This window comes from Aythya ferina (genome assembly GCF_964211825.1).
Source record: "Aythya ferina genome assembly, chromosome: 1".
Taxonomy (NCBI): domain Eukaryota; kingdom Metazoa; phylum Chordata; class Aves; order Anseriformes; family Anatidae; genus Aythya; species Aythya ferina.
Genome location: NC_140296.1, coordinates 128,174,153 through 128,199,185, shown reverse-complemented (window position 1 = coordinate 128,199,185; position 25,033 = coordinate 128,174,153). Strand labels below are relative to the sequence as shown.

At 40.8% G+C, this 25,033-nt stretch overlaps 1 protein-coding gene across 2 annotated transcripts in view; it reads right to left on the bottom strand.

Moving 5' to 3' along the window:
• Positions 1 to 20,385, bottom strand: part of LOC311431358 (potassium voltage-gated channel subfamily A member 5-like) — a 151,862-nt gene extending 131,477 nt beyond the window's left edge. For both annotated transcript variants that reach the window (XM_084508791.1, XM_084508790.1), the window contains exon 1: positions 16,947 to 20,385. In XM_084508791.1, coding sequence (XP_084364917.1) covers positions 18,458 to 20,305 — 1,848 coding nt within the window. In that variant the 5' untranslated portion in view covers positions 20,306 to 20,385 and the 3' untranslated portion in view covers positions 16,947 to 18,457. The remainder of the gene's footprint in view (positions 1 to 16,946) is intronic.
• Positions 20,386 to 25,033: the final 4,648 nt, after the last annotated feature.

Here is a 25,033-nt window from a genome sequence, read left to right as displayed (position 1 = left end):
GAAAAAGTCATTTTTAGTCTGTTTAGTCCCTGCGCAGTCATTCTCCTTTAAAATAATAAAGTTTAAATTTGTTTCAATATTCTGATATGGACTTAGTTATATTGAGTCAGACTTACCTTTATTCCAAATGTGTTTATTTACAGAGGTGTATGTACCACTTCAAGTCATCACACCATCACACATCAGATCTAGCTATTATTCAGATTAAGTTTTCAAAGTGTTCCCATGTAAATGAAGCCTTACAGCTTTTGAAAAAACCTATCTCCGACATGTGGTCTTTCTCTACAGCAGGAAAATTGCTGTAACGTCCTAAGGTCTGATGACCCATAGTAATGCCCATATCACAGACACTGCATTTTGCCCAAACAAATGTAGCTGCAACCAAAATAGGCCAAAATTCTATAATGTAAACTGCATGATGATTCTCAGAACATGTATATATTTTGGCAATGCCCCAGCTACACTTCTGTCCCTTCTTATGATTTATAACCTATAGAAGTAACAAAAGGTAAAGAACAACTATTTGGGGATTTGCCTTTTCTTTCTTTCTTTCTTTCTTTCTTTCTTTCTTTCTTTCTTTCTTTCTTTCTTTCTTTCTTTCTTTCTTTCTTTCTTTCTTTCTTTCTCTCTTTCTCTCTTTCTCTCTTTCTCTCTTTCTCTCTTTCTCTCTTTCTCTCTCTCTCTCTTTCTCTCTCTCTTTCTCTCTCTCTCTCTCTCTCTCTCTTTCTCTCTCTCTTTCTCTCTCTTTTTTTTTATTTCTGTAAAAGATGCTTTTGTAAGATATTCCTTGCTTTTAGCCTGTGTGCTTATAGAATTATTTTGAAAAGCTACTAGGCAGATGGTCCCCAAATGTGAGTTAATAACTTGTAGGTAGCTTTTGGGGAAGCTTTTTGAAATCCCTTCATGCAAAATGATTTTACAAACCGCGTGCATGCCATTCTTTGACTATTCTAGCAGACTTTCACAATGGTGAAGAGAAAATAGCAGATTATATTCTATTTGTATTGCAGCAGATTGTTATATTTATTTTCCAATGATGCAAGAATATAAAGGGAAACAAAATAATTCACAAGGCTTTTGATGAAGATTTTTCTAAAATTTTGAATTCCTTACTGGATACAAAGTCAGGTTCTGTGTGCCTATGCTCCTCTTCTGTAGCCTTTCTGCAGTATTTATTATCATTCAAAAAAGGCTGTTTTTTCACGAAATGGAATAGGCTGAGGATTTGACAACCATGAGTCAGACTTCACAGCATCATAAGCTTAATTGAAAAAAAACAGATTTCAAATGTAGAGCTTTTCCTGTCTACTTTTGCATTGTTACATATACTGCATTTTTGCATAGTAATAAGTTAAAAATGTTGCTAGTGTTTGATCTGGAGAGAATTTTACCATTTTTTTTAAACAGATATCACAAGAAAGCCATCACTACAATGACGACAAAATGCTGTACTCTTTCTTAGCAATGGCAACAGACCAAACACCTTCTAATTCCCCCACAAATTTTCCATATATGAACTGATGAAGTTTAAATGCCCTGATTTCAGGATGATCCATAATTTCAACCCAAGATATTACAAATAAATAAATAAATAAATAATAGCTAAGAGCTCTGAGTTGATAGTTACAATGATTGAACCTTTTCCTCAAGCATAGCAAAACCTCCTACCAAAAGGGAACAGGAAATAACACTTTCTGGACTGAGCTAAAGACTGAAGGTTAAGGAACAAACTTCATTGTACACTCATGTACTTTCTGTGCTGCCTTATTAGAAATCACATACTGTTAATACATGTATATCCATATTTCCTTTTTAAAATCCCCAATTGCTTCACTTCTTACAGCTCTCACAAGGAGAGGATGAGAGAAACAATACACCAAGGCTGTTAGATACATTTCTTACAGCATTGTTGGAGGTGGTGAATGCAGAATCAGTAATGAACACTGTATGAGAATGTAAATAAAACAGATCACAATGGCCAGTAGCAGAAGTGATAAACAAATTTGTAAATTCAACAGCAAATTGCATATAACAACTATTCTACTAGATGTCACTAAATTGACAGTAATTCTGGCCAGGTATACTTAACACTTTCATTTGAGTTTATGATTGTAAGACATGTTGGCAGCAAGTGTGACCACATGGTACTTAAAATTAAGATATTAGTATCCCATTCAGGAAATACATTCTCTGTCGTGCACCCTGGCACTATGTGACCTTGGGAAAGTAGTTCAGGGCCCAGTTATGCTTTTCAGGTCCCATTTTAAACACAGCACAGTAATATTTCTTGCTTTTCTTACCATCTATTCTCAAAGCAGGCCATGAAGTCCTATCCCATAAAGAAAATGCCACCAGTGGAAGTAATATGTATGGATAGTTGGTTGGTAAGTAGGGAGGAATCAATAAACTCTCTGCATAGTACTTTATTCTTACAAAAGGAAATAGGACGAGCTGTTATTCAGTTCCAGGAAGAAAACAAGCTGCAGCTAGCACTACTGCTGTGCATGGATGCTATGGGGCATACAAACTAATCTACTTAAACTCAGCCTTTTTAAAGTCTAATACTAAAGAGAGAGCTTTCTTGAAAACTCTTTCCTAACCCTCCAAGCACTCCACTTCAATGCAGCAGAAAAGAATACGAGTTTTGGTTTCAAGATTTTGTTTCCTCAACTTGTAAAACACCAGGATGGCATGAGACAGACCATGACAAACCTGGCCCCAAACTCACTGAAATCAGGAGAGGTCTCTTGGTCTCTGCCTGTCTGTCTCTGTCTCTCAGTTACAACGGACTTTAGGAGAAGTTAGAAGTCTGAAATTTGTTCTGAATGTACTGCTAGAAGAACGTAAGGACTGTGTCTAAATATGCTCTTATTTGCCATATTACTAAGCACAACTCTGCTTCTTGCTGTAATTCTATAAATGGCATCTAATCAGTATTTGCTACATTTCAGAGAAGTCCATGAACACATTTTTTTAATAATGTATTTCATTCACTATGTCCTTCCTGTATTCATAGAGTATGATTTTAGGAAAGCTAATGCAGTAACTTTTCCCTAAGAAGAGCAGTATTCATTTGGCTATCTTTTCTTTGTACACACAGCTACCTTTACAAAAGTTTTAAAATATTTTTTTTTAAGGCTAGAGTCCTGCCAAATTTGCTTTAAAACAGCCAAGACATTCAAAAACTACAGACAAAAGACAAAACCAAAAACACAGAGTAACTAAAAAACTCTCCCCTTGGAAACAATCGAATCCTTTTACGGAATGAATCAGAATGGATCCAACTCAGTTCAACATGCTGTCTTCTGTAAGGCTGATATACTCTATTTCTGTGGTACTCCACACAGCAGTTGCAGAGAAGTCCTAACATATGTCAAAATAGCTGTACCTAGACTTTCTGCTCAGACCACCAATAAGCCACAGTGTCCCTGAGTGGGGAGCCATCCATAATATAAGCCAGACCAGGGAGCCCTGCCAAGGACAGAATATGCACTCCACAACACACGGGCTGGTATGTGCAGCACCAGGCACAGCCACATCCACTCGGCCTTGTCAACAAGTGAACATAACATAAGGTAAACAGAAAAGAGATGATGATGAGATGAAGCATTCTGGGCTCTGGAGACTGCTGACTCTGCAAAATGTTCTCATGCTGGGAAAACAATGGTGCATGCTTCAAACATGCTACCATTCATCAGGGGAGAGGGGAGAGCCAGCTGCACAGAATATGCCAAGCAGGGCGGAAGAAGAGCTGCTGATCCTATTGAGCACTGACCCATGGGGCAATTCAGCAGATTCTGTTTCTCACAGAGGCAAGACACAGCCAGTCAGCAGACGGGGCTAAGCACTGAGCTCAGCTGGAGCTGAGGTCCTGCCACTCACTGAGCACTATTTTGCCTCAGTGAAAAGCACCAGCTCCTGGCCCCAGGCTCCTACAGAGATCCAAACTCAACAGAGCCAGCAACACAGCGGGAGTCGCCTGCAGCCCTGGATATAGACATAGCCAATCTGCTCTCAGCAAGCACTGATATTGTACCCTTAGGGTATATCCCGTGTTGGTTTAACCCATGTACAATCCCCTGTTCACTTAGGGTGGTCTGCTTCTCCTTGAGTAAAGAGCAGCATTTGACCTGCACACCGTGAAAGACTATTATTTGTTAATGAGACATTTGCTCTGTTGAGAACAGTTAAAATGAGCATGCTGCAAAGCCTATGAAAATTCACATTCATAGCACTACTAATCAACTGCACTCATCCTCCAAATTCTGCCATCTCAGTGTGAAATGAAAAAGTTGGACTCACTGCAAATCAACTCAGCTCTACACTATTTTGTCCCAGTCACATCAGCACCGAACTAGAAGGAATAGCCATGGATCAGGAAGGAAATTTGTCTGAACCACTTTGTTTGTTATCCTTGCATGTTAAACCTTGGAAAATCTTTTGTTGTTGTTGTTTGTGTGTGTGTGTGGTGTTTGGTTTTGTTGTTGTTGTTGTTGTTGTTGTTTTTTGTGTGTGTGTGTTGTTGTTTGTTTGTTTGTTTTGTTTTGTTTTGTTTTTGCCAGGATCTTTTGCTGTAGTTGTGCCTTCCTTTGAGAAAGATGCTAAATCATCTGTTTATCATTTGGTCTGAAAGGTGAATAAGTATCTCCTAACAGAATCAGAATCTTCTGGAATTCCCTTCTGCTTTTTTCTTAAATTGAGAAGGCACTCATTGAACACACCCAAGTAGGTACTTCATGAGTAAGACTTCTTTTCTATAAAGGTACCTGGCTCATGTCTCCTGTTCAGCAGGGACTCTAAAACTTTACAGAATCAGCCATTGGCAGAACTCCCAGGATATTTTTCCATTTGCACATATTTCTAAAAATGTCAGCACCAGTCTAACCATTCTCATCTGGGAAGCCTGACATCAGATGTGCATTAGCCCAGGAAAAATAAATAAATAATTAAATCTAAAATGAAAACCCCTTCTTAAAAGGAAAACAAATTCAAAGTATGTTACACTGGCTCCTGTCTCTGAGTTCTATGCAAATAACAGGAGGAAATTTAACAGTGTGCATTTACACCCATTATAATTCAATTAGAAAATCAGATAAAGAAGTAGTATGGATTTTGGGGATAAAGAATGGATGGTATATGAAATTAAAGACTGATTCTTGAATGCTTGGGTTAATTACCCAACAGCAGAAAATAAATAAATAAATAAATAAATAAATACAAAAATAAAAATCCCAGACAGAGTTTTAAGAGCCATGCTCTCTTTGCAGTCCTGGAATTAGAACCAGACAGCTAGATAACACTACATCTAGCTGTGGGAGAGCTTCCCCAGGGAAGAAGCATTTTTGCATGAGCACTTTGCTACAGACATTGGTCTCCCATTATTGTCTCTTCCAAATGTGGGCCCTTCACACACCTTCCCAGCATTACCTGCTAGGAAATACATATAGATGAGCAAGATGTGCTACGTTGCTATTTGCTAGCTAAGTTTGGACAATAATCAGTATTCTACCTCACACTTTCTTCTCCCCACAGCACATGTTCTCAACATGCTAACACTGTAAGAGAGGTCTCTGCTTTGTTTAGTCTGTCAAAACTCAAGGGAAAAGGACATGACTGCAAACCTCAAGTCTATATGAGTAGGACTGCTGGAACAGAACAAAAGTTGGTTTCAGTAGGACTAATTCACAGAGTGAACAAAGGGCCGGATGGAATCCTGAAATATTTTAAATATATATCACTCTGCCCATAAACACTGCAATAATGACATCACAACTTCTCTCTCCAAGGCTAATTATTAGAAAAGCCCCTTCTCCTTACCAGCTCCCATAATGATTTTGGTCACTTACCTCTGTGAAATGTGTTCATCTGATTTGTGTCAATATGGAACAATGCTAGGGCTGCATGATATGATGGAATGTGACTTTCTGTCTTACATACCCTTGTATAACTACAAGTCTAAGAAAAACTGAGTGGTTAATGTATATAGTTCTTGTATTTTGCAAAGGAATGGTCCAGCAATTTGTGTCAATAGGGGATAAGAGAACAAAGGGGTTTCAGAATAACTGCTAACTATCGTGACTATTGCATGGGACACTATGCAAGTCTCTGATATCTGACCAAGAGATTAAGGAGAAGTGAAAAGCTGAAGGATGACTAAAAGACAAAGCTTGCAGGGGATGCTGTACAAGTCTCTGACATCCGGCCAAGATGGACAAGGGAAGACAAGAAAAAAAACCTGGGAGGAAGACTATGAGCCTTAAGCATAAGAGACCCCCAGAGGGACCCCCAGAGACTCATACGCATGCACCAGTAGGAGAGTTCAGATTCCAGGAACTAATTATAATTAGTTCCCTGCCTTTTCTAGAAGTAATAATGAATATGTAGGAGCCTAGGAGCATAAAAACCAGCCGCCTGATGTAACTTGTGTGTGTCTTGGTGGAGCAGAGACTCCTGGCGCACCCAGCGCTGTTTGCTTACCTCTATTCATTTAATAAATTGTAAAACTTTGATTGTAATCCTATGTGGGACTTAGCCATTTGTTACACCTCTAATGTGTGTTTGGTTTGAATTATACTTTTGACTTCTTGTTTTGTTGTTGTTGTTTTTTAATATCCATTTAAGAATGTGTTCTGTCTCTAGGTATTGAATAATTCCTAAATATGATTATTCATTACTGAAACAGACTTTGAAGACTGATGCCCTGGGAAGTTTAATGAAACTTTCCAGGTGGTGGATCTAGGCATTCCAGACCTCAAGTTCTCACGGTTGCATAAGACATAAACCCCACAATAAGCCTGCCCACTCATTTGCTGGAGTAAACCCCCCTCCACAGCAGAAATTCTTCAGAATATTTGTTTAAATTGCCATAATTGGACAGGTCTCCAGCACTCAGAAGTCTTGTCCTGCCAATCCTCCTAGAAGGATGACAAACTCTGTCAGAAAACAGAGACTAAGAACAAAACTGAGTCATTAGAAGAAAGACTAGGTTTACTGGAAGATCATAAGTTGTTCTGTCTACAAACACTAAAAAAATGAAATCCCATTGATACATTTACCTGCCCTTAACACTTCATTCAGAGTGACTTGCTTCTTACCTATTTGTTGGGATGGCTGAGGTCATTAACATCTTAAATTATTGCAGTTATTGTTGTCATGATCTACAAATTACCACATCAGAAAAGATCTGAAGTTGAAGTTTACTTCTAGACATCACACTTCCTTCTCAATCTGACTAAATGTAACTAATGTTCCAGTCCCTGGCAACCACAACAGAGCAAATGCTGCCACACAGATTCTCCTGGAAGCTACAGAAGAATTCTAGTGGTGGTTCACTCTACCCCTGTGCTGGGTGCTCCACTGTTTTACAGCACTGGAAGCAGTAACAGGTACATGCACTTGTAATAGTTTTGTTTTCAGTATTACATGCAAAATCCTAATGCTTTGTAAGAAAAGCTTAGCAATGCTTTCAGACCAGTCCTTTCCTGCATGCACATATTTCTGAGGCTATCTCACATGGATTTAGAGAAGTCACAAACATTTGAAAGCTAACAGTGGTCAGAAAGTATTTACATATTTTGACCTATCACTAATCCCCTCTCAGTTTGCAATAAATTTAGGACCAAATTTAACTTTTTAGCATATATGAAAAGGAATATAAACCTAATCCACAGTGTAAACAGAGTGGACCAGCACAGAAGGATCTTCAGGAACAAGCTAGGCAAATATCTGCAGATCACTTAGGTGAGGCTGACCATTTTGTTGAGAAGGACACTGGCTTCAATGAGATCTCTGTAGGTCTCCTGCTGCCTGAATTTCTTTGTATTTTTTATCTGTATTTGTATTTTTATCTGTGTTTTCCAATACAGTCTGCCATATAACAAGAACAGATAATGTGCTTGGCCACCAGAGTCTTTATTGTACTACAGTTCCTAAGCAGAATTACAAGGTGCAGTGATTGACACACAATGGATAGCTTACAACAGGATGGTGCATACAGAAAAGTCAGGCACACAAAAAAGAAAGCAACAGTATCCTGTTCTCACTGTCAGATTCACGTGTTCTCCACTTGCACTTAGGAAAGTGGGGGACTTTTGTAGTGACTTTTAGTATATTTACTTATACACAAGTTCACGTGGAAGCAGAATTAGATGTGAACAGAACTCTGCAGAAATAATTCTGATCAGTGAACAGAGACTGACTATTGTTTAAGGTTAGAAATTACCAACAGGTGGAATATGTAAAGCTTTTTAAGGTACTCCAAGAAATTGTCTGAAGGCAAGATACCGTGCAGTATCAAAGTGGGGTGTACTTCTCAGCCCTAAGTGTGAAACAGAAGCTATTTAATGGACACACTGCACTTGTCAATTAAACAGTTTGAGGAAATATTCCTGGGCAATTAATCCCAATCACCTATACTGTTAAAAGCTTCTGGTCACACTGGCAAGTCTGTACAAAAAAGCTCTCTCCCAAATACTATCTAGGCACAATCTGGGAATTAGCACAGGCCAGGAACTGAACCCATTAGGCAATCTGCTTCTGGTCACCTTGTTATGGAGGGAAAGAGCACAGGCTGCTATATGCCATTTGGCCTCAGTGACAGAGAATGGTCCTGGGGGCATTTCATTTTCTAATATAGATGCAGTCAGGATGTCTATGAGAATTCATATCTCCGCCTCAGTGGAATATCCAGCTTCCTTACTAAAAAGAACCTACCCCATTTTCCACTAGCAGGAAGCAGTGCAAATTACATTTTAAAAATGTTTCCAAGCCATCCAGAGTGTTTTCCCTCTTATGCTCAAAAATCCTACACTCCTCAGCCTCTGTTCTTTTATCAGTATGCATCACTGAGATCACTCTTACATTTCTTGGAATTCTTCTAGCATCTGTTTAAAATGGTTTCATTTTAGAATATCAGTCTGAAATTCTCAAGATGAAAAACAAAACAACAACAAAAACAACACAACAAACCCAACTAGAACGAGCTTGTGGGCATTCTTTTATGCAGTCAAGCAAATTCTGCATCAGACTGCAGTATTAACTATTAGAGAAAGGTAACAAATAAAAATAAGAAAATGCTAGCTTCTTGTAAGTAACTTTTCCCCATTCTGTAATATTAATTATCACCTTGGCCGTAGTTTACCTGTTATAAGCATTGTAACCTGTGAGTTACCTGAGTGAGTAACCTGTGTGTACCTGATAGTGCTCTTCTGTGCTTCATCAGTCATGGGGACAGGGCCACTAAAGAATCAAACAGCGCTCTTCTTGGCTCCAGAGGAATCTAGACTGAAATGCCTTGACTACTACACTGAGAGGTTCAAGGCTTCTCTAAACATTCTACAAACTGACATGAGAGCCACTATACTTAGTATGTTCACAAAAGGTCATTCAGAGATACTGTGTGGGAAAAGTGGGCCCTGGGAATCTGACTGAAATTTTGATGTTTACTGGGATTTACTCCCTGAGGCCCCCAACAGGATGCTGGTATCTTCTTAGGATCTACAGTCTGGATCTCCATAAATAGAGGTACCTGCATCCTTTCTTTCAACACACCGAGTAGACTTTTAAAACATGATCCATTGAGATGCTGTGTAAGTATTTTGCCCAAAGCTGTAATACAGAAGCACCTCTGGGAGCCACCATTCCTTTCTGAGGCAAATGTACTGATATCCCAGCTATAGATTCCTTCTCTTCCCTATGTTTCTTACTTGGCCCAATGAATCTTACTTCCTGCAAAACACAGTGGGTAAACTTTAACTGGAAGATACTACTTCTCAGAACTGTTTTCACCCTTCAGACCAATCATTTCTTAGCATCAATTCCCTTTCATGGCCAGAATTTCTAAGCATGTTAAAGATTATATTTCCTAAATAGAACATTCTGAGAATTAATTGCATAATAATAAAATAATATCAACGTGACATTATTTTAATTATTTCATTATTTTATATTACTGGAGTACTACCACAATAACCTTTCTTGTCTTTACGTAAGGCAGCATTGCCTTGAAAATTATAGTGCTTTCTGAACTAAGGAACTCATAAAATTTGCTCTGAAAATTAACACTTAAGCATTCCCTCAATTACACCCCCTCAGATTTTCAAATAATTTTAAACAACAGAAAAGAAATTCTAAGGCTACACTGCTTAAATAATTCAAATCATGTTCAGCTTCCCACTCCCCCACCCCTCCCAGCTGCATGTATTTCTACGTACAACTGAACAGAGAAAAGAGAGAAGAGCTAGAAGAGATTTAACTATGCCGAACTTTCTTGAGAGAATTCAGTATGGAGTATCTAATTTGTGTTAGAATCTAAACTAATCCCTATCAACTCTGGAGGGAGCAAAGAAAACCTTGGAATGTATTTCCAGGGAGCTACCAAGTACTAGGACACCACCAGTGAAGTGCTACCACACAACAAAGGAATTTCAGCCTTACTGACCTCTGCTCCCTGCATATACCTCAGACCTTTAGACAGAGGTGCTATCAATTAGTATTTTTAAATTGTACTTCTTCTTCCAATATCTTCACACAAACTGCAATCCTGGATCTGTTTTTATTATACAATTGTATTCTCATTAGCAGAGCTGCAAGGCTTCATTGTACATGTACTCTGTGTACTCCTACATGATACAGACCACACAGCCTCTGCTACCTGGACTTGGTTGAGGCCATGAACTGACAGAAGAGACTGCATATTTCAACTTTTATCTCCCAATTGGCTTCCTTTTTAAATTTGAGGAGGATGGAATACTCTTGAGACGAGTACTGTTATTGATTTCCATCAAAGGTGGCTTCTCTAGCAAGATGTTTTCCTATGTCAACTTCAAACACAACTAACTCTAGCAACGTGTCCATCTCAAACTGAAGGGAGGCAGCTGTGGAATTACCAGCAGTAATCACATCTACTATGCACAGCAGTAGGACAGCTCTGCCAGTTACTGCTTTGCAGTAATGACTGCTATCACTACCAAATGGACGGTGACAAAAGTGAAGGTAAGAATGCACAGTGAGGTATTAATCCAAAGGGTAAAGGCCAGGGTAATCTGAGAATGGAATAATCAAAGTTGGAAGAGTGAAGGATCAATAGAAGGCAAAAACATAATCACTTCTACTTGTAGAAGCAACTCTTCATCTCGGATCTTGTTTTTTTCAGTTAATATCTGTGAAAATTGGGGATCCCTCAGCCTCAGTCACTCATGTGAGAAGGATTGCAATGGGTGACATAAATTATAGAGGAGAAAACAACAACAAACATGAAAGAAAGGTAGTTATCTCTGGCTGTTTAAAGGCTGCTTCCCACAAAATAGGAAATGACAGTATATGTGCCGTTTTGTAGTTGAAACACAGAAATGAGATCCAGCATGTCAGAGAAGTGTTACAACCTGCAGTGATTTCTTTGGAAACATCCTCCTGATGACAACCAACTTGTCTGAATTACTAATACAGACAACACTTTACTTCTAAATTCTGTCTGGATAATTAATTCTGCAGTAACCATACAGGCCACCTGTGCTGTAATGCTCTGTTGCCTGCTAGGAAGGTTATTAATTTTACTGTTAGACGAAGCCATTTCCAAGTCATGTCACCTCAATGAAAATTCAAAGTAACATTATTCTACTGGAAAAGGTAACCTTATTTCCATGTCAAATAAGGAGAAAATTACGAAGGCTGTTGCATCTATCTCTTCCCGAACAAGCAGATCCACCTTTTTTTTTTTTTTTTTTTTTTTTTTTTTTTGGATTCACCCAGGTAAAAATGAAAACAAAATTCAGGTATATATCCTTAGCAGAAAATTTCTAAAGAAAGCCCTGAAGATGGGCATTCAAAGCTATTCCAAAAATTAGACTAGTTACCGATTGTGCCCTAGGAATGGGATTTTAGAATGCAGAATGGACAACTCATTACTGTTTTGGATTCACCACATTGGCAAAAAGATGTGATTACTTTACAGAGGCCACTTGAGTTATAAGTTCAGAGGAGAGTGGCCCATCGGCTACTACAAGCAGAGAATCTAGCATCATGCATTTACAACAGTTGAGAACATGACAAAGTTAAGTAGTGATGACGTTGTGGTGAGAATCTAGAGCTACAATCACTGGGTTCAATCCTTAGGTGTTTTCAACAAAGCTTATAAACATGCTCTCTTTCAGTACTTATGGAGAGAGAAGTGTGCTTTTCTTACACCAGCTGGTACTACTGAGAAAAGAAGGAAGAAAATGCCTCCAGGTAAACAAACCATCTTCAATGCATTAGTTAACAACAACTCCAGGTCTGCCTATGGTTTTGCCTTTTTCAGCCCTGGTAAAAATACAATATGGATACCTGGGAATCAAGAAATACCAAATAAGGACACTATATTAGATTACACAAGCAAGGAAGCACTGCAATATTTAATGCTAATTGTGTATGCATGCTGTTATTTTTCTTTAAATAAGCTATTTTTCTTTGCAACTTCTAATTCCAATTAAGTTTTTAGTCATATCATTACAAGCTTTACTTTTTTTGTATTACAATTGCCATAAATATTCTTATTTCATATAATTAGCCATGATTTTAATGATACAATACCCATATTTTTCACAATGTTTCATCATACAAATACGGGGGATATTCTAGCAAGTGGACCCAAAAGTAGTTACTGGAGAATTTCCATGTTTATTCCTGGTATGAGTTTCCACAGTAACATCAGACAGCATGATCCAAGTTCAGTGAAGAGTATCAGCACACTTCGGTCTCAAATTAAGGCAAAAGCAACAGAAATCCAGTAAGGTAACAAAGAGAAGTGAGGAGCAGTTAATGCATACAACAAGACAGTGAAAGAAAAACTTAGAAAAGTTACAAATACACAAAACGGCCTTGGGAGAATGCCTTGGAAGAATGATTTTAATGGCTATAATATTATAAGGATCTTTTCTATTTCATTTTAAAAAATTAACTAAGTTAGCTTAACAGAGGAGGTTAGTGAAGTTGATGGTCACACAATGACAGCTGCACCAAAAGCAGGAATATTCTGTTAAAGTGTTATCTCACAGTTTTCTTGTTGCTCCTCTATCCTGAACAGGATCAATCTCATTACTAGTGAGATCTTTCCAACACGTTGACCACCATACAACATACTGACCCTATACTGGGCAAGTTGCAAGACCAAAGTCATTAGGTCTATCAAGCTCTCTTTTCATTTTTCCATAAGTACGGTGGCAATCTGTCTGCAGGACATTGTCAAATTTCACTACTGAGCATGATATCTTGCCAAATGACCCAAACAAATCTCTGCTGGGCAGCTACATTACTCACTACGGCTAAGCAGAACTGTTGCACACCACTAAATGGTCTCTCTGTTTTACCTCAGAACTAGCTTCACTGATGTGTTTCAGAAGAGAAAAGCTTTTTACTTATGTATTTTCTGTGAGAGAAAGTGCACTGGTATTTCCTTTGTTACCTATTTTGAAGTGGATGGAAGCACAAGGAGAAGCAAAGCTACTTCAGAGAGTGCTCAATGTGCTGTGACTCAACAGCCCTCATCACCACTACCACTACTGCAAGAACAGCCTCAGAGAGTGGTGTTTGCAACAGGAGAAGCCGAGGAACAGTCAGCAGAAGTGCCATTTTCTCTTTATATAGCCCAAATAAAAATGAAAGAGGGATTTGTTCATGCTGCATCGTGGCCCCCTCCAGATGGGTCCCAGTGCACAGATGCTGGCATTCCGTTCTTAACTGTAGAGTCAGCCAGAGACATGCAGGGAAGCAGAAAGGGGACCACAGAGTGAATCCCTCTCCTTCCTCCCTCCCTCCCTCCCTCCCTCCCTGCTTCTGGTGATCTCATGTTTCAGATGTCCCAGTCCAGCCAAGCCTACTTACATTTGTGCCTCTCCTAGCACCCTCCCCTATGAAAAACCTGGTCTTCCCTTCTGCAGCCTTTTCTCTTACACTGCTTGCATGTATAAGATCATTGTACTTTTGTTCATAAAGCACTGGGAGATGAATGATGTTATGTAACAGTTGCTGTTTTATCATTTTTAGAATGATGGAAAAGTAAAATGGGAATATAGACTCCCCTTGGAGCCATGCTGAGCAACCTAAACTCGTGTTAATGGTGACCCAAAAGAATATTCAGTTCAGCATCCTCAAAATGGAGGGGTAATGCATTTCAGTGCATATTGTCCTGCCCAAGATGAAAAGCCATTAATAGCTATGGCATACAGGCATGTGTGGCGTGAGGAATCCTTTGTGACATAGCTCCTAGACAAAGGTTTATAAAAATATGTTGTTTTCCTTTTATTTATTTATTTTTAATGTTTACAATGAATTGTTATTCATTAAGGCCTGATATCTTGTGGATTGTGATATTTCAGACAGGTTTATTCAGATTTCTTTCAATTCCAGATCAGCTAACATAAAACCAATTATGGTTTGACAGATTTCCTTCTTGAAATGTGCCTAGATTTGGCATGCACAGCCTATATTTTCTTCCTTCTTTCACGTTTACATGAACTTTCTCAGATTTGATTCTCTTTTTCCTATCATTTTCTTTCGCATCATCAATTTGCATCAACATGTTACAAGGCTTCTGCACTGTTCGTATCCCAGGCACAGAGATACATGGTGCCTACTAAACTCAGTGAAGGAACTTGACAACAAAATTAACCAGAGTAAGTGCAGGTTCTTGCTGCTGGAAAATGCACAATCTTATCCAAGCCAAAGTGCTAATTCTTCATGAAAGCAGTCCTGGTACTCAGTTTACAACTGATCATGTCAAGAGTACTGCTCTGATGAATAGCGGCTGCAGGGACAGGCATTCTTTCTGCAGTAAGAATCTGGTGTTCTGATTCAATGTCTTGCAGCACCACTTGTTTTCAGACTCACAAATTGTACCAAGTACCTAAATATTTGCACTGAAGTCCAACAGAAACTAGTGGCCCTAAGGTTTCAGCAAGGTACTTATATCATCTCTGAGTAACATTCTCCAAGATCTGTGCAACCAAAATGCTTGCTGATTAATGTTTCACTTAAATATGTACTTAAAGCTGAGCCCATAGTAAATGCTTTTCTGAACTGTACTCTAACCATGTTTCTGGTTGTATTACTCAGTGCCTGGCATCAACCTCTCTCTTTAGAAAGCATATCCTTTACTGTCATATAAGCCAACAGAAATTATACATCTTTGTAAAGGTGTCAAAGCTGAGTTCAGACTGCACTTAACAACTAATTTAAAAAGCTATGCCACACAAATATTTTCAACTACATTTTGAGAATATATTTTTGTTGCTGTTGTTGGAAAGTTCTGTTGTTTTATTATGGAAAAACAATGTCCAAACTGAAGGTTGAAGAATGATTTGAGAAGCCAGCATCCAACCTTGTGGAAAAATCAGATTTTTTTGCTCTCACAGAGCTTGATCTTGATTAAGACAAATTCTACTCTAAGTTATAGCAGCAATCCAGAGCATACTGGCTCCAGAGGGAAGTTAAAGTTTCCCAGCATCTTGCTAGAACAAGTCCTGTGGTATCTACAAACACTAATTGAGGTTCAGGAAGCAGTCATGACAATGTAAGAGTTTAATGCCACTGAAGGGTGAGGATTTCAGTTCTCCCTGCTTGCTAACTTCTCTGAACCACTAAGGTTCCCCCTCCTTCCTTGCACTGGCTTTGGCATTCACTTGCTTTCCAGCTCACTAATTTAACAGAAAACTATCTACTTTGGTGCTGTTGTTACTGTGCTGGATTTTCTGCCAGAATAGTGAGCTCAAGAGCTCCTAGAATAGGAGGCATCACTTGCACGTGCACTTGTACAAGGACAGAACCAGTTCATGGTAAGAAAAAAAGGGCACAAAACAGAAGGAAGAAAAGTGATAAGCAAGGAGGGAGGCCAGGCTTTCCCTTTCTATTAGGAATGAGCTTTTAAGACTCAGTACCAATAGGCCTGATCTGCTTTCACCTACATCACTTTTACACCAGTGTTTCTCCACTAATTTCAGTAATTTCTGTTACATACCACTTTCAGATTATTAATATACAAAAGCTTTAGCCACAAGCTGGATTGAACTGTTAAACAAGGGACTGTATTTACACAAAGTCCCTGCTCTGACAAGCTGACAGTCTAATCCACCACAGTGTGTGACTAGAAGAGCTAACTATAGAAGAGGAAAGTGGTCAGGAATGTGAGGGTAGTCATCAGGGGAAGACGCCACCAAAACGTCATCCTGCAAAACTCAATGAATTGTTTAGTACTTATTCAGGTGAGTTAGATGGATTTAATCACTGAAAGTCAATCAATATACTTCCCTGAGTGAAAAAGCTTCATTCTAAGTACATCAACGATCTAGATCATGGCGATTGCAACAGGCAATTATATCATTTCTTTGTTCCATTTTAGATTCAACCTCATCAAAGGGCTAATTCTGCACCTCACCTTGATGCAAAAAAAGACTTACTAAAGCACAGATCTGCCCAAATCTGGAATGCACCTGGACTGGGCACTTTGTTAGTCTAATGCAGATAGCTTCTTAGAATATTACAATATTATTGTCCATCTAAATAAACAAGCAAAACACCTAAGAAACCAACACCCAAAATTAATGTGAAAGAGCCAGTTCTCTGTTTTCAGATTCAACCTCCTCCTCACTTCCCTTCCCCCTCCCCATATTTTGGTTTTGGGCTGAGATTTATGTAACAGTTCTTCACACTAAACATGAAAAATTCTACTTGCTTGGCACTCATCATGACTGTTTTACTGAATAGGAAGGAAAATGTCATTCATTTGGCCATTATTGTTGAATGGGCATGGTAAGAGACAAGTAAGCATAAGTTGTGTCTGGGCAGAAAATGTTAAAGCACTGTTCAGCAAGGCTGATTTAAATTTACTGCAGTGCATATATCTGAGGTACTTGCATAAACCATAATCCCAACTTAATATTTACCTAAGTGATAGAAAAAAAATGATAAAAACGAACCTTGAGTGTTGACAATCAAGACTCCTTTCTCCTAGTCTTCCAGTATCACCGTACTTGGTAAAGGCATGAAACATCCTTCAGCAATACAACAGGAGATTGAGGGGATGAGATGTCCTTTGCAAGAAAAATAGTAACACAGCGCCTTGATTTAAAGAAGCAATTTCATGTCAGTCTTCACTAGTGAGTTGTACAGTGCTGTGTTATCAGGATGAAGATAATTTCTCATTCATCTCTCAGTGACATCTTAACTGTAATATCCACAGCACTGAAAAGATTTTGTTTGGAAACAAAGGAAAACAAGGATGTGTTTTGGTGAAAGGTGATGCTTTCCATCTGAATCCGAGGTATATGCCACACAATGGTTATTTCAGTAGTGTGGCAAGACATTATATTCTTTAAGTGCCATCCATTTCCAGTCTACAATAATTAATAACAGTGAGCTATGTACAAAAATGGTATGGATACATCAAGGTGACTGGTACTTGTGCCAAAGCAATCTGGAGTGTAGAATAAAGGAGTAGTTTTGCAGATACTGCACTCATATTCTACCTTCATGTTACATCTATCCACTCCCTACTGTTTTTGATCTGTTGTGCACTTGGATCAAATCTAGTCACAGCAGACAGTACTATTTTTCTTTTGGTCTCAAAAAGATAATGAAAGTGTAAAACTGTAAAACTAAATAATAATAATAATAATAATAATAATAATAATAAAGCTGCACTTTTTTTTTTCTGAGGGGACAGAAAGCACAGGACCTAATATTTAGAAATTCTGAAACAGTAAGGTAATTAATAAAATTATTTATAAAGAAGTATATCTGCAATAATTAATAATTTAAGGCTCAAAAGAAACTAATATATCATTGAAAATAAACATTTTCTGCTATTGGGTTAAGAGCACCAAATTCACTTCACATACTAGACAAATAGATCTGTACTGATCACAAGTGGAAAATTCGGAAAGTGCTGATCTGCTAATGTCCCTAGTGCTTTAATGAAGTCGTATTTCACAGGAATAAGAAAACCCTTTTCACCCATAAATACAGATATACAGATATAAAATATATTAGAATAATTTCAGTTTGAAACTACAGTACAAAAAAACCCACATCCTTCCCCCCACCCCAAAATCCATTCATTCTCCACACACACAACCCCCAAATCTTGAATACTAAACTCGGAGCAACTGAATTGCTTACAAATGACCCATTTAAAACCATACACTATTTGCTAAAATAAGTTTCTACAAATTAGATTTTGCACTTTTGTAATTTACCAGCTCCTGCATCATGGAGCATAGCTTATTCTTAGTCTATTTTAAAAATAGGTGACCCTTTGTGTCATGGAAAAAGAACATAAAAACATGTATTCCTGAAGGACTGCTCAGGACAGTGATCAATTTATAAAATATAGCCTGATTAAAAAAACTAACTGGTATGAAAATAATAGGAATAGTAGTAAGTTTCCAACAGCAGCAAATCTTTGTGCATCTCTAATTTTCTCCTTTCCTTACAGATCTGTTTCCCTATTGGTGTCCAGACAGAGAGCATAGAGGGATTTTCTGAGATCTACATTACTTTTAGCTTTGATATTGGTTTTCTCTAAAGAGCTGGTGCCATTGTTGAACCCCTCACTGTTTTCCAAGTGCACAACAGATTTGTTCAGAGAGTTTTTACTGGATCTTCTCTTTGCATCTCCCCCCATTGTGCTGCCTTGAGCACTACTGTGCTCTTCTTTGAGGATAGCTTGCTCCTCATGATCAGTCTCTCGGTGGTAGAAGTAGTTGAAGTTGGACACAATGACAGGGACAGGCAGGGCAATGGTGAGCACACCAGCAATGGCACACAAGGAGCCCACAATCTTTCCCCCCACGGTGACAGGTCGCATATCCCCATAGCCAACAGTGGTCATGGTCACCACCGCCCACCAGAAAGCATCGGGTATGCTGGAGAAATGAGACTCAGGGTCATCAGCCTCAGCAAAATAGACAGCACTGGAGAAGAGGATCACCCCAATGAAGAGGAAGAAAATGAGGAGTCCAAGCTCTCTCATACTGGCTTTCAAAGTCTGTCCCAAGATCTGCAGCCCCTTGGAATGCCTGGAGAGCTTGAAGATCCTGAAGACCCTGACCAGGCGGATGACTCTGAGGATGGCCAAGGACATGGCTTGCTGCTGGCCCCCACCCCCATTGCTACTGCTAGCCCCAGGCTGCTGCTGCTCATGGGCCAGCTCTGTGCCCAGGGTGATGAAGTAGGGGATGATGGCTACAATGTCGATGATGTTCATGATGTTGCGGGAGAACTCAGGTTTGCTGGGGCAGGCAAAGAAGCGTACAAGAAGCTCAAAGGTGAACCAGATCACGCAGGTGGTCTCAATGATGAAGAAGGGGTCTGAGAGGCTGCTGGGTGGCTGCATGGGTAGCGGGTCCCCAGTCGTGCCATTCAAACCTCTGCTTTGTGGGGGCAAGGGCACAGGCATCTCCCTCTCATCTCTGAATTCGGGCAGGGTCTCCAGGCAGAATGTGATGATGGAGATGAGGATTACCAGCACGGAGACGATGGCGATGGCCCGGGCTGAGCTGGAGCTCTCGGGGTACTCAAAGATGAGCCAGACCTGGCGCTGGAACTCGTTGCGAGGCAGAGGCTTCTCCTCCTCCTTGATGAAGCCCTCGTCTTCCCGGAAGCGCTCCATGGCCTCATCGCCCAGCTGGTAGAAACGGATCTCATCAGCAAAGACATCGATGGAGACATTGACGGGCCGGCGGAGCTTGCCCCCGGACTGGTAGAAGTAGAGGATCCCATCGAAGCTGGGCCGGTTGCGGTCAAAGAAGTACTCATTGCGGAGTGGGTCGAAGTACCGCATGCGCTTATCCGGGTCTCCCAGCAGCGTGTCGGGGAACTGGTTGAGGGTGCCCAGCTGGGTCTCGAAGCGCAGCCCGGAGATGTTGATCAGCACCCGCTGATGGTGCAGGGCGCCCCGGCTCGCCGCTGTCGCCGCCTCCTCCTCCTCCTCACCCGCCGCCGCCATGGCCATGCCCCGCCGGTGGCCCCCTTCCTCGGGGGGTCCCATCTCGTGTTGAGGTGCCGGTTGGGGAGCTGGTTGGGGCGGCTGAGGCGGCGGCGCCCGCCCGTTGAGGCTGCCCGCCCTAGCGCTGTGGGGGCCCGGCGGTGCCCCCTCCTTGCCGTCGCTCAGTCGCGGCGCGGCGGCGGCGGAGCCCGCGATGTGGAGCAGGTCGCTCCGTCGCCGAGACCGCCCGCTGCTGCCGCCGCCGCCGCCGCTGCCGCCGGTCGCGACATCCTCGCCGCCCGCGATAGCCGTGGCGCCGCCGTTCTCCAGAGTCACCAGCGCGATCTCCATGGGCAGCGGCGGCGGGAGGCGGGCATGCTGCGGTCGCCGCCGGCCACCTCCGGGCGGCCCCCGCCTCGCAGCGCCGAGCGGCCCGGGGGAGCCGCCCGGGGACCCGGATATGAAGGGGAGATCACCGCGATCGCCTGACGTCAACGAGGATCCCTTCTCCTCCGCGCATCCCCCTCCATCCTCCGGGTTGCCGCGTCCCGGACCCGCCCCGCCCCGCAGCCCCCGCAGCCCCCCGATCCTTCAGCTGGGTTTACCGTGCGGCCCCCACGCGTGGATGACTTGCCAAAGGGGCTGCGCGCAGGGGGGGCTCCGGCTATCCGACCCCGCTCCACCCATCAGGAAAATCATAACCGAGAGCACCGGGAATTCCCCCCCCCCCCGCCCGCTCCCCCAGCGCACTGAGAACAAAGAAAGGGATTGGGGATGTTTTGTTTTGCTTTGCTTTGCTCCCCAGCCTCCCCCTCACCCTCACCATGCAGCTCCAAAGGGTGTTTCTAAAGCCAGCGGAAAACAATGTTAGTAATTGCAGTCTGGGACCATGCTTTCCCCGTGATGCATCCTTAAAACCACATCCAAGGCTGATACGTTTCAATAGATGCACATTTTATTAGAGAAAATGAATTGAAGCAGCTTTATATGATATGACGACTTCAATTACAAATCAGTAATCAATGCTAAGATCTTATTTTCTCTATTCAAACCATGAGTTTATCTATTCTATGCAAGGTCTACTGGAAAATATTCTCAATATGTACACAAATAGTGTAGGATTAAAACATATACATATCGTCTTCTAGAGTTTCTGGGTTTCTGACAATGCCAAGTGTAGGAAATATTAAGTGAAAAAACACTTTGCCTTTCAGGTGGTATCACTGCAGAGACATTTTTATTGAATCCTTGTGGTAGTACTTGTAGACAATCAAACACTTTACCTAGATTCACTGGGATAAATGGGTTTTCACTTAATTTAATCCATTACCTCTGTATATGAAATATGCCCAAAGACATTAGAAACCACACCAAAATAGAAAACCAGGATTAATTTGAATGATTATTGCAAATGATAATTTGTCTATGACATGGTCATGTTCTGTAATGTACCTCTGAGATCTGAGCACAGAATCACTGTCCTATTATGCCATTGTGCAGGTGAAGTAAAAGATCACTTTACTCACATGAGTAATTCCTAGAAGCAAAATTACAGATATGTTTTCTAGAGCAGCCCTTTGAAAATAATGGGCCTTTGATTTATAGGAATATATCAAACTGCTAAAGTGTATTACAATACCCTTTGGAACAGGAAAACTCTGCAATAAATACAGGCACACCTGTGCACCCTGACAAATAACAGCTGACCTGTTATCATTGCATATCAGGGATGATAACCGAAGGAAGGTCTTGCATGCTGGAAACTAGTCTGCTTTTCCAGCTATGTCAGCTCCTCTAATGCAAGATATTTCCCCTCCAAACCTTGCCTTGGGACTAATCTTTTATTTAAAGAGGAAACATCCCTAGACAGGTTCACATAGATCTCCCAGAGGCAATGCCAATTGGAATTAATAAATTGCACTCCAGGAGCTGCAGTGCCTGGCCATCACAGCAAACACCTTTGGATTCTTCTTAATGAATATGTCTCCATCATGGGGCCAAATCACAGGCATCCACAGATGCACAGGCTGTGCTTTCATCTGCACAATAATAGTATCAGTAACACAACAAAAAACAGATGACTTGACAGCACCTGTGTTTGTCCCCTCAACTCTATAGGTTTTTCATTCAGTGTGCTGTTCCTGCATGTGTTCAAACATAAATACCTGCCCTTTCTCCATCTGCAAGCCCCCCTTTCAGGGAACTCACCCCACAAGGATAATATTTAGACTTTCCGTGCAACCACCTTCAGTTTACATGACCTGTCATTGCATGAGACCAGTGTCTGCAGGCTTCCACAACCAAACCAACCACCTAGAGGGACATATGCATGCTAACCCTTTCCCACACTTTCAAGCATCCCTCAGAGAAACCCACATCCATTCTCAGTCCTGTTCCTACATTTCACCTCCCACTCCTAGAGATACTTTCAAAAATTTCCCTACTCAGTATCTTCAGTGTTATGGCAGACAGCCTTTTGGGGAATTCAGCCTAGGAGGGATGACTCTGTGGGCAGAAAAAAAAGGGCTGCTTCTTGCTGCTTCTCAGACTGATGTATCCATTCTCCCATTCTTTCATCAACAAGAGGGAGCTGCACTTCAACGATGCCTGGGAGAGATTACGCTGAATTATGCTACCCTGATTAAAGACCAAGTTTCCAGCCCTTTTCAACATTGTGTTGCAGTGTTCACATCCTGAGTTTGCAAGCAGATGGGATTATACTGAAGTGCTAAGAAAAAGACAGACTTGCTCACTTTCATCTTACTGAAAGCCTTACTGAAAACCTGATGAAGAAAATGTACCTTATTAATTGATATAGCAGGAAAACACAGCTACTCTGTTTAGTTTAAGTAGAATATATTTACATTCTTTGCAACTCTAACAATTCTGACAATTTAGGATGCTGTCTGTATATGTGGGTACAAGGGAAGAGGGGAGGAAAGGGTGAAGAGAAAGTGGGAGGATAATGTTAAAGGGGAAGAAACATCTACTCAATCAGCAAATTTCAAAGGGCAATGTTAAATAAGCATTCCTAATTTTCTCACTGTGATGAAATGACTACAAACACTTTCTTGAAGAACAGCCCAAACAGCAAAAAGCAAAAATATTGAGAGAAAATATGACACAAGACTAGTGGGACATATCAAGTGCTGTGCTACTGATGTTATAACCAGGTATTCTCTGACAAAGAGAATAGTTCTCTCTCTACTGGTGAGTTAACAAAAAAAAAAACTATTTTTTTTACCCTAAACACATGCACATGTGCAGTCAGTCCCATACATTCCAGCACATCCACACCCAAATTTACCATTCCATGAAGTTCCCACTGCCACTCAGTTCTCCTAATCCAGTCATGATGCCTGTTGTCATCCCCTCTAAATGAGGTGATGCTAGTGTTGCTTCGCCTCCCCCATCTAGTGTGTGACTCTTCCAAGATTCCCTGCTTTACCAACTAGTTCCTGTGAGAGGCACACACAAGCTTTGCAGAAGAAATTCTGTCCAAAATAGAGATTTTCCATCTTCTCCCTAAAGGTGAGATTCCCAGCGCCCCCTTACCAAGGTCTCCATGGGGATAAAAGAAGGACCTTATCATTTTGCCCTGCACAGCATCCTGCAAGGGACCTGAATTACACATAACTATGCTCTGATGTGTTTAATCATGTGCACCACACGTGAGATGTCTGTAATTTCTTTACCTCATCAGTGTGGCCTGCATATGATGTATATTCATACTAGCTCTGGCCTTTCCCTCCTCTGAGGTACTGAGATAGATGCAGCTGGCTGACCTAAGCTGTCATGGGCTGATGAGTAGCACCCATGCTATTATGCAGCAGGAGTAGCTTCTGGGAGCTGTCATTCAGTAGGATGCTCCCACACTGCAGGACGGTGCCTTCCTGAGAAATGAATTACCTGCCCTATGTGGGGGTTTCATATGTAGAGAGATCAGAAATGGAGGCAGTCTGCAGATGCTGCATTAATCTACCCATATGCAGACACACATGTGCTATGCATGTTCTGGCATACTTGGCTGGAGGCACCTTGGAAATACCCTTCCCTTTCACAAGCACTCCCTCCTGGGCCAACTCTATCACTGACAGCAGCTGTGGAGCAGCAGCATCCCAAAAATTAACATACAGTTCTGAGATGTGGATACACATCCACCAGCCTCCACCGGCTTGATCTGCCCACAGCCCCAGCCTTCCGTGGTGGTGGAACCAGGCGTGTGAGCTTCAACACATTTTGTGGGGACAGGGATGCCACAAATACACCTTGTGGGACAACATGGGCAACTCCACTTTTTTATCTCTATGTATTGACCAAATAACATTACCATCATGTCATATGGTGAGAAGGCCATCCAAAGCTGAGAAGAAATCAAAGGGTTAAAGGCAAATCTGATCCTCCTCCACTTGGATAATTCCCCAGCAGCCTGATCCTCTGTTGTGATGATTCAGGGCAGAGAGAGAGTGTATGACAGAGAGACTGCCACAGTCCCCAAGGGAGACCCCAGAGAAAAGACTCTTATTTCCTGTTCAGGAGGATTAAATACAAGGCCATTGACAAATCACACTAAACATCTGGATGCGAGCACTTCATCTATCAAGGCCTAATCCAAGAAGTTATTCATTAATGAATTCAACAAATTCACACTCTTCTATATATAGTATCAGCTTATTTATTTATTTATTTATTTATTTATTTAATATTTAGCGTGGAGATGTCTTGTATCTGTATCAACAGATTTTTATTTATTGTACAAAGCAATCTGAGGCATCCTGCTTTTGCTTAATTGATTGTTTAGAGTAATTCTCATTTTTTTTTTTTTTTTTAATATATACTGACATATTTTCTGATAGCATCCAGAAATACTCCAATAGTTAAAACCCAATCATGTTCCACACTTTTATATTGTTATGCAATTTTAAACATAAATTCTGGAAACTTTCCATCACACAGTAATGGAAAAAAAAGTAAATAGCAATTGATTTTTTTGTGTGTGTATTTTGCTTTGATTAAAATTAGAATCCCTCTCATTTATCTTCCAAGAGATAGTAAGCACTGAGTAAGTGATCAGGTTAA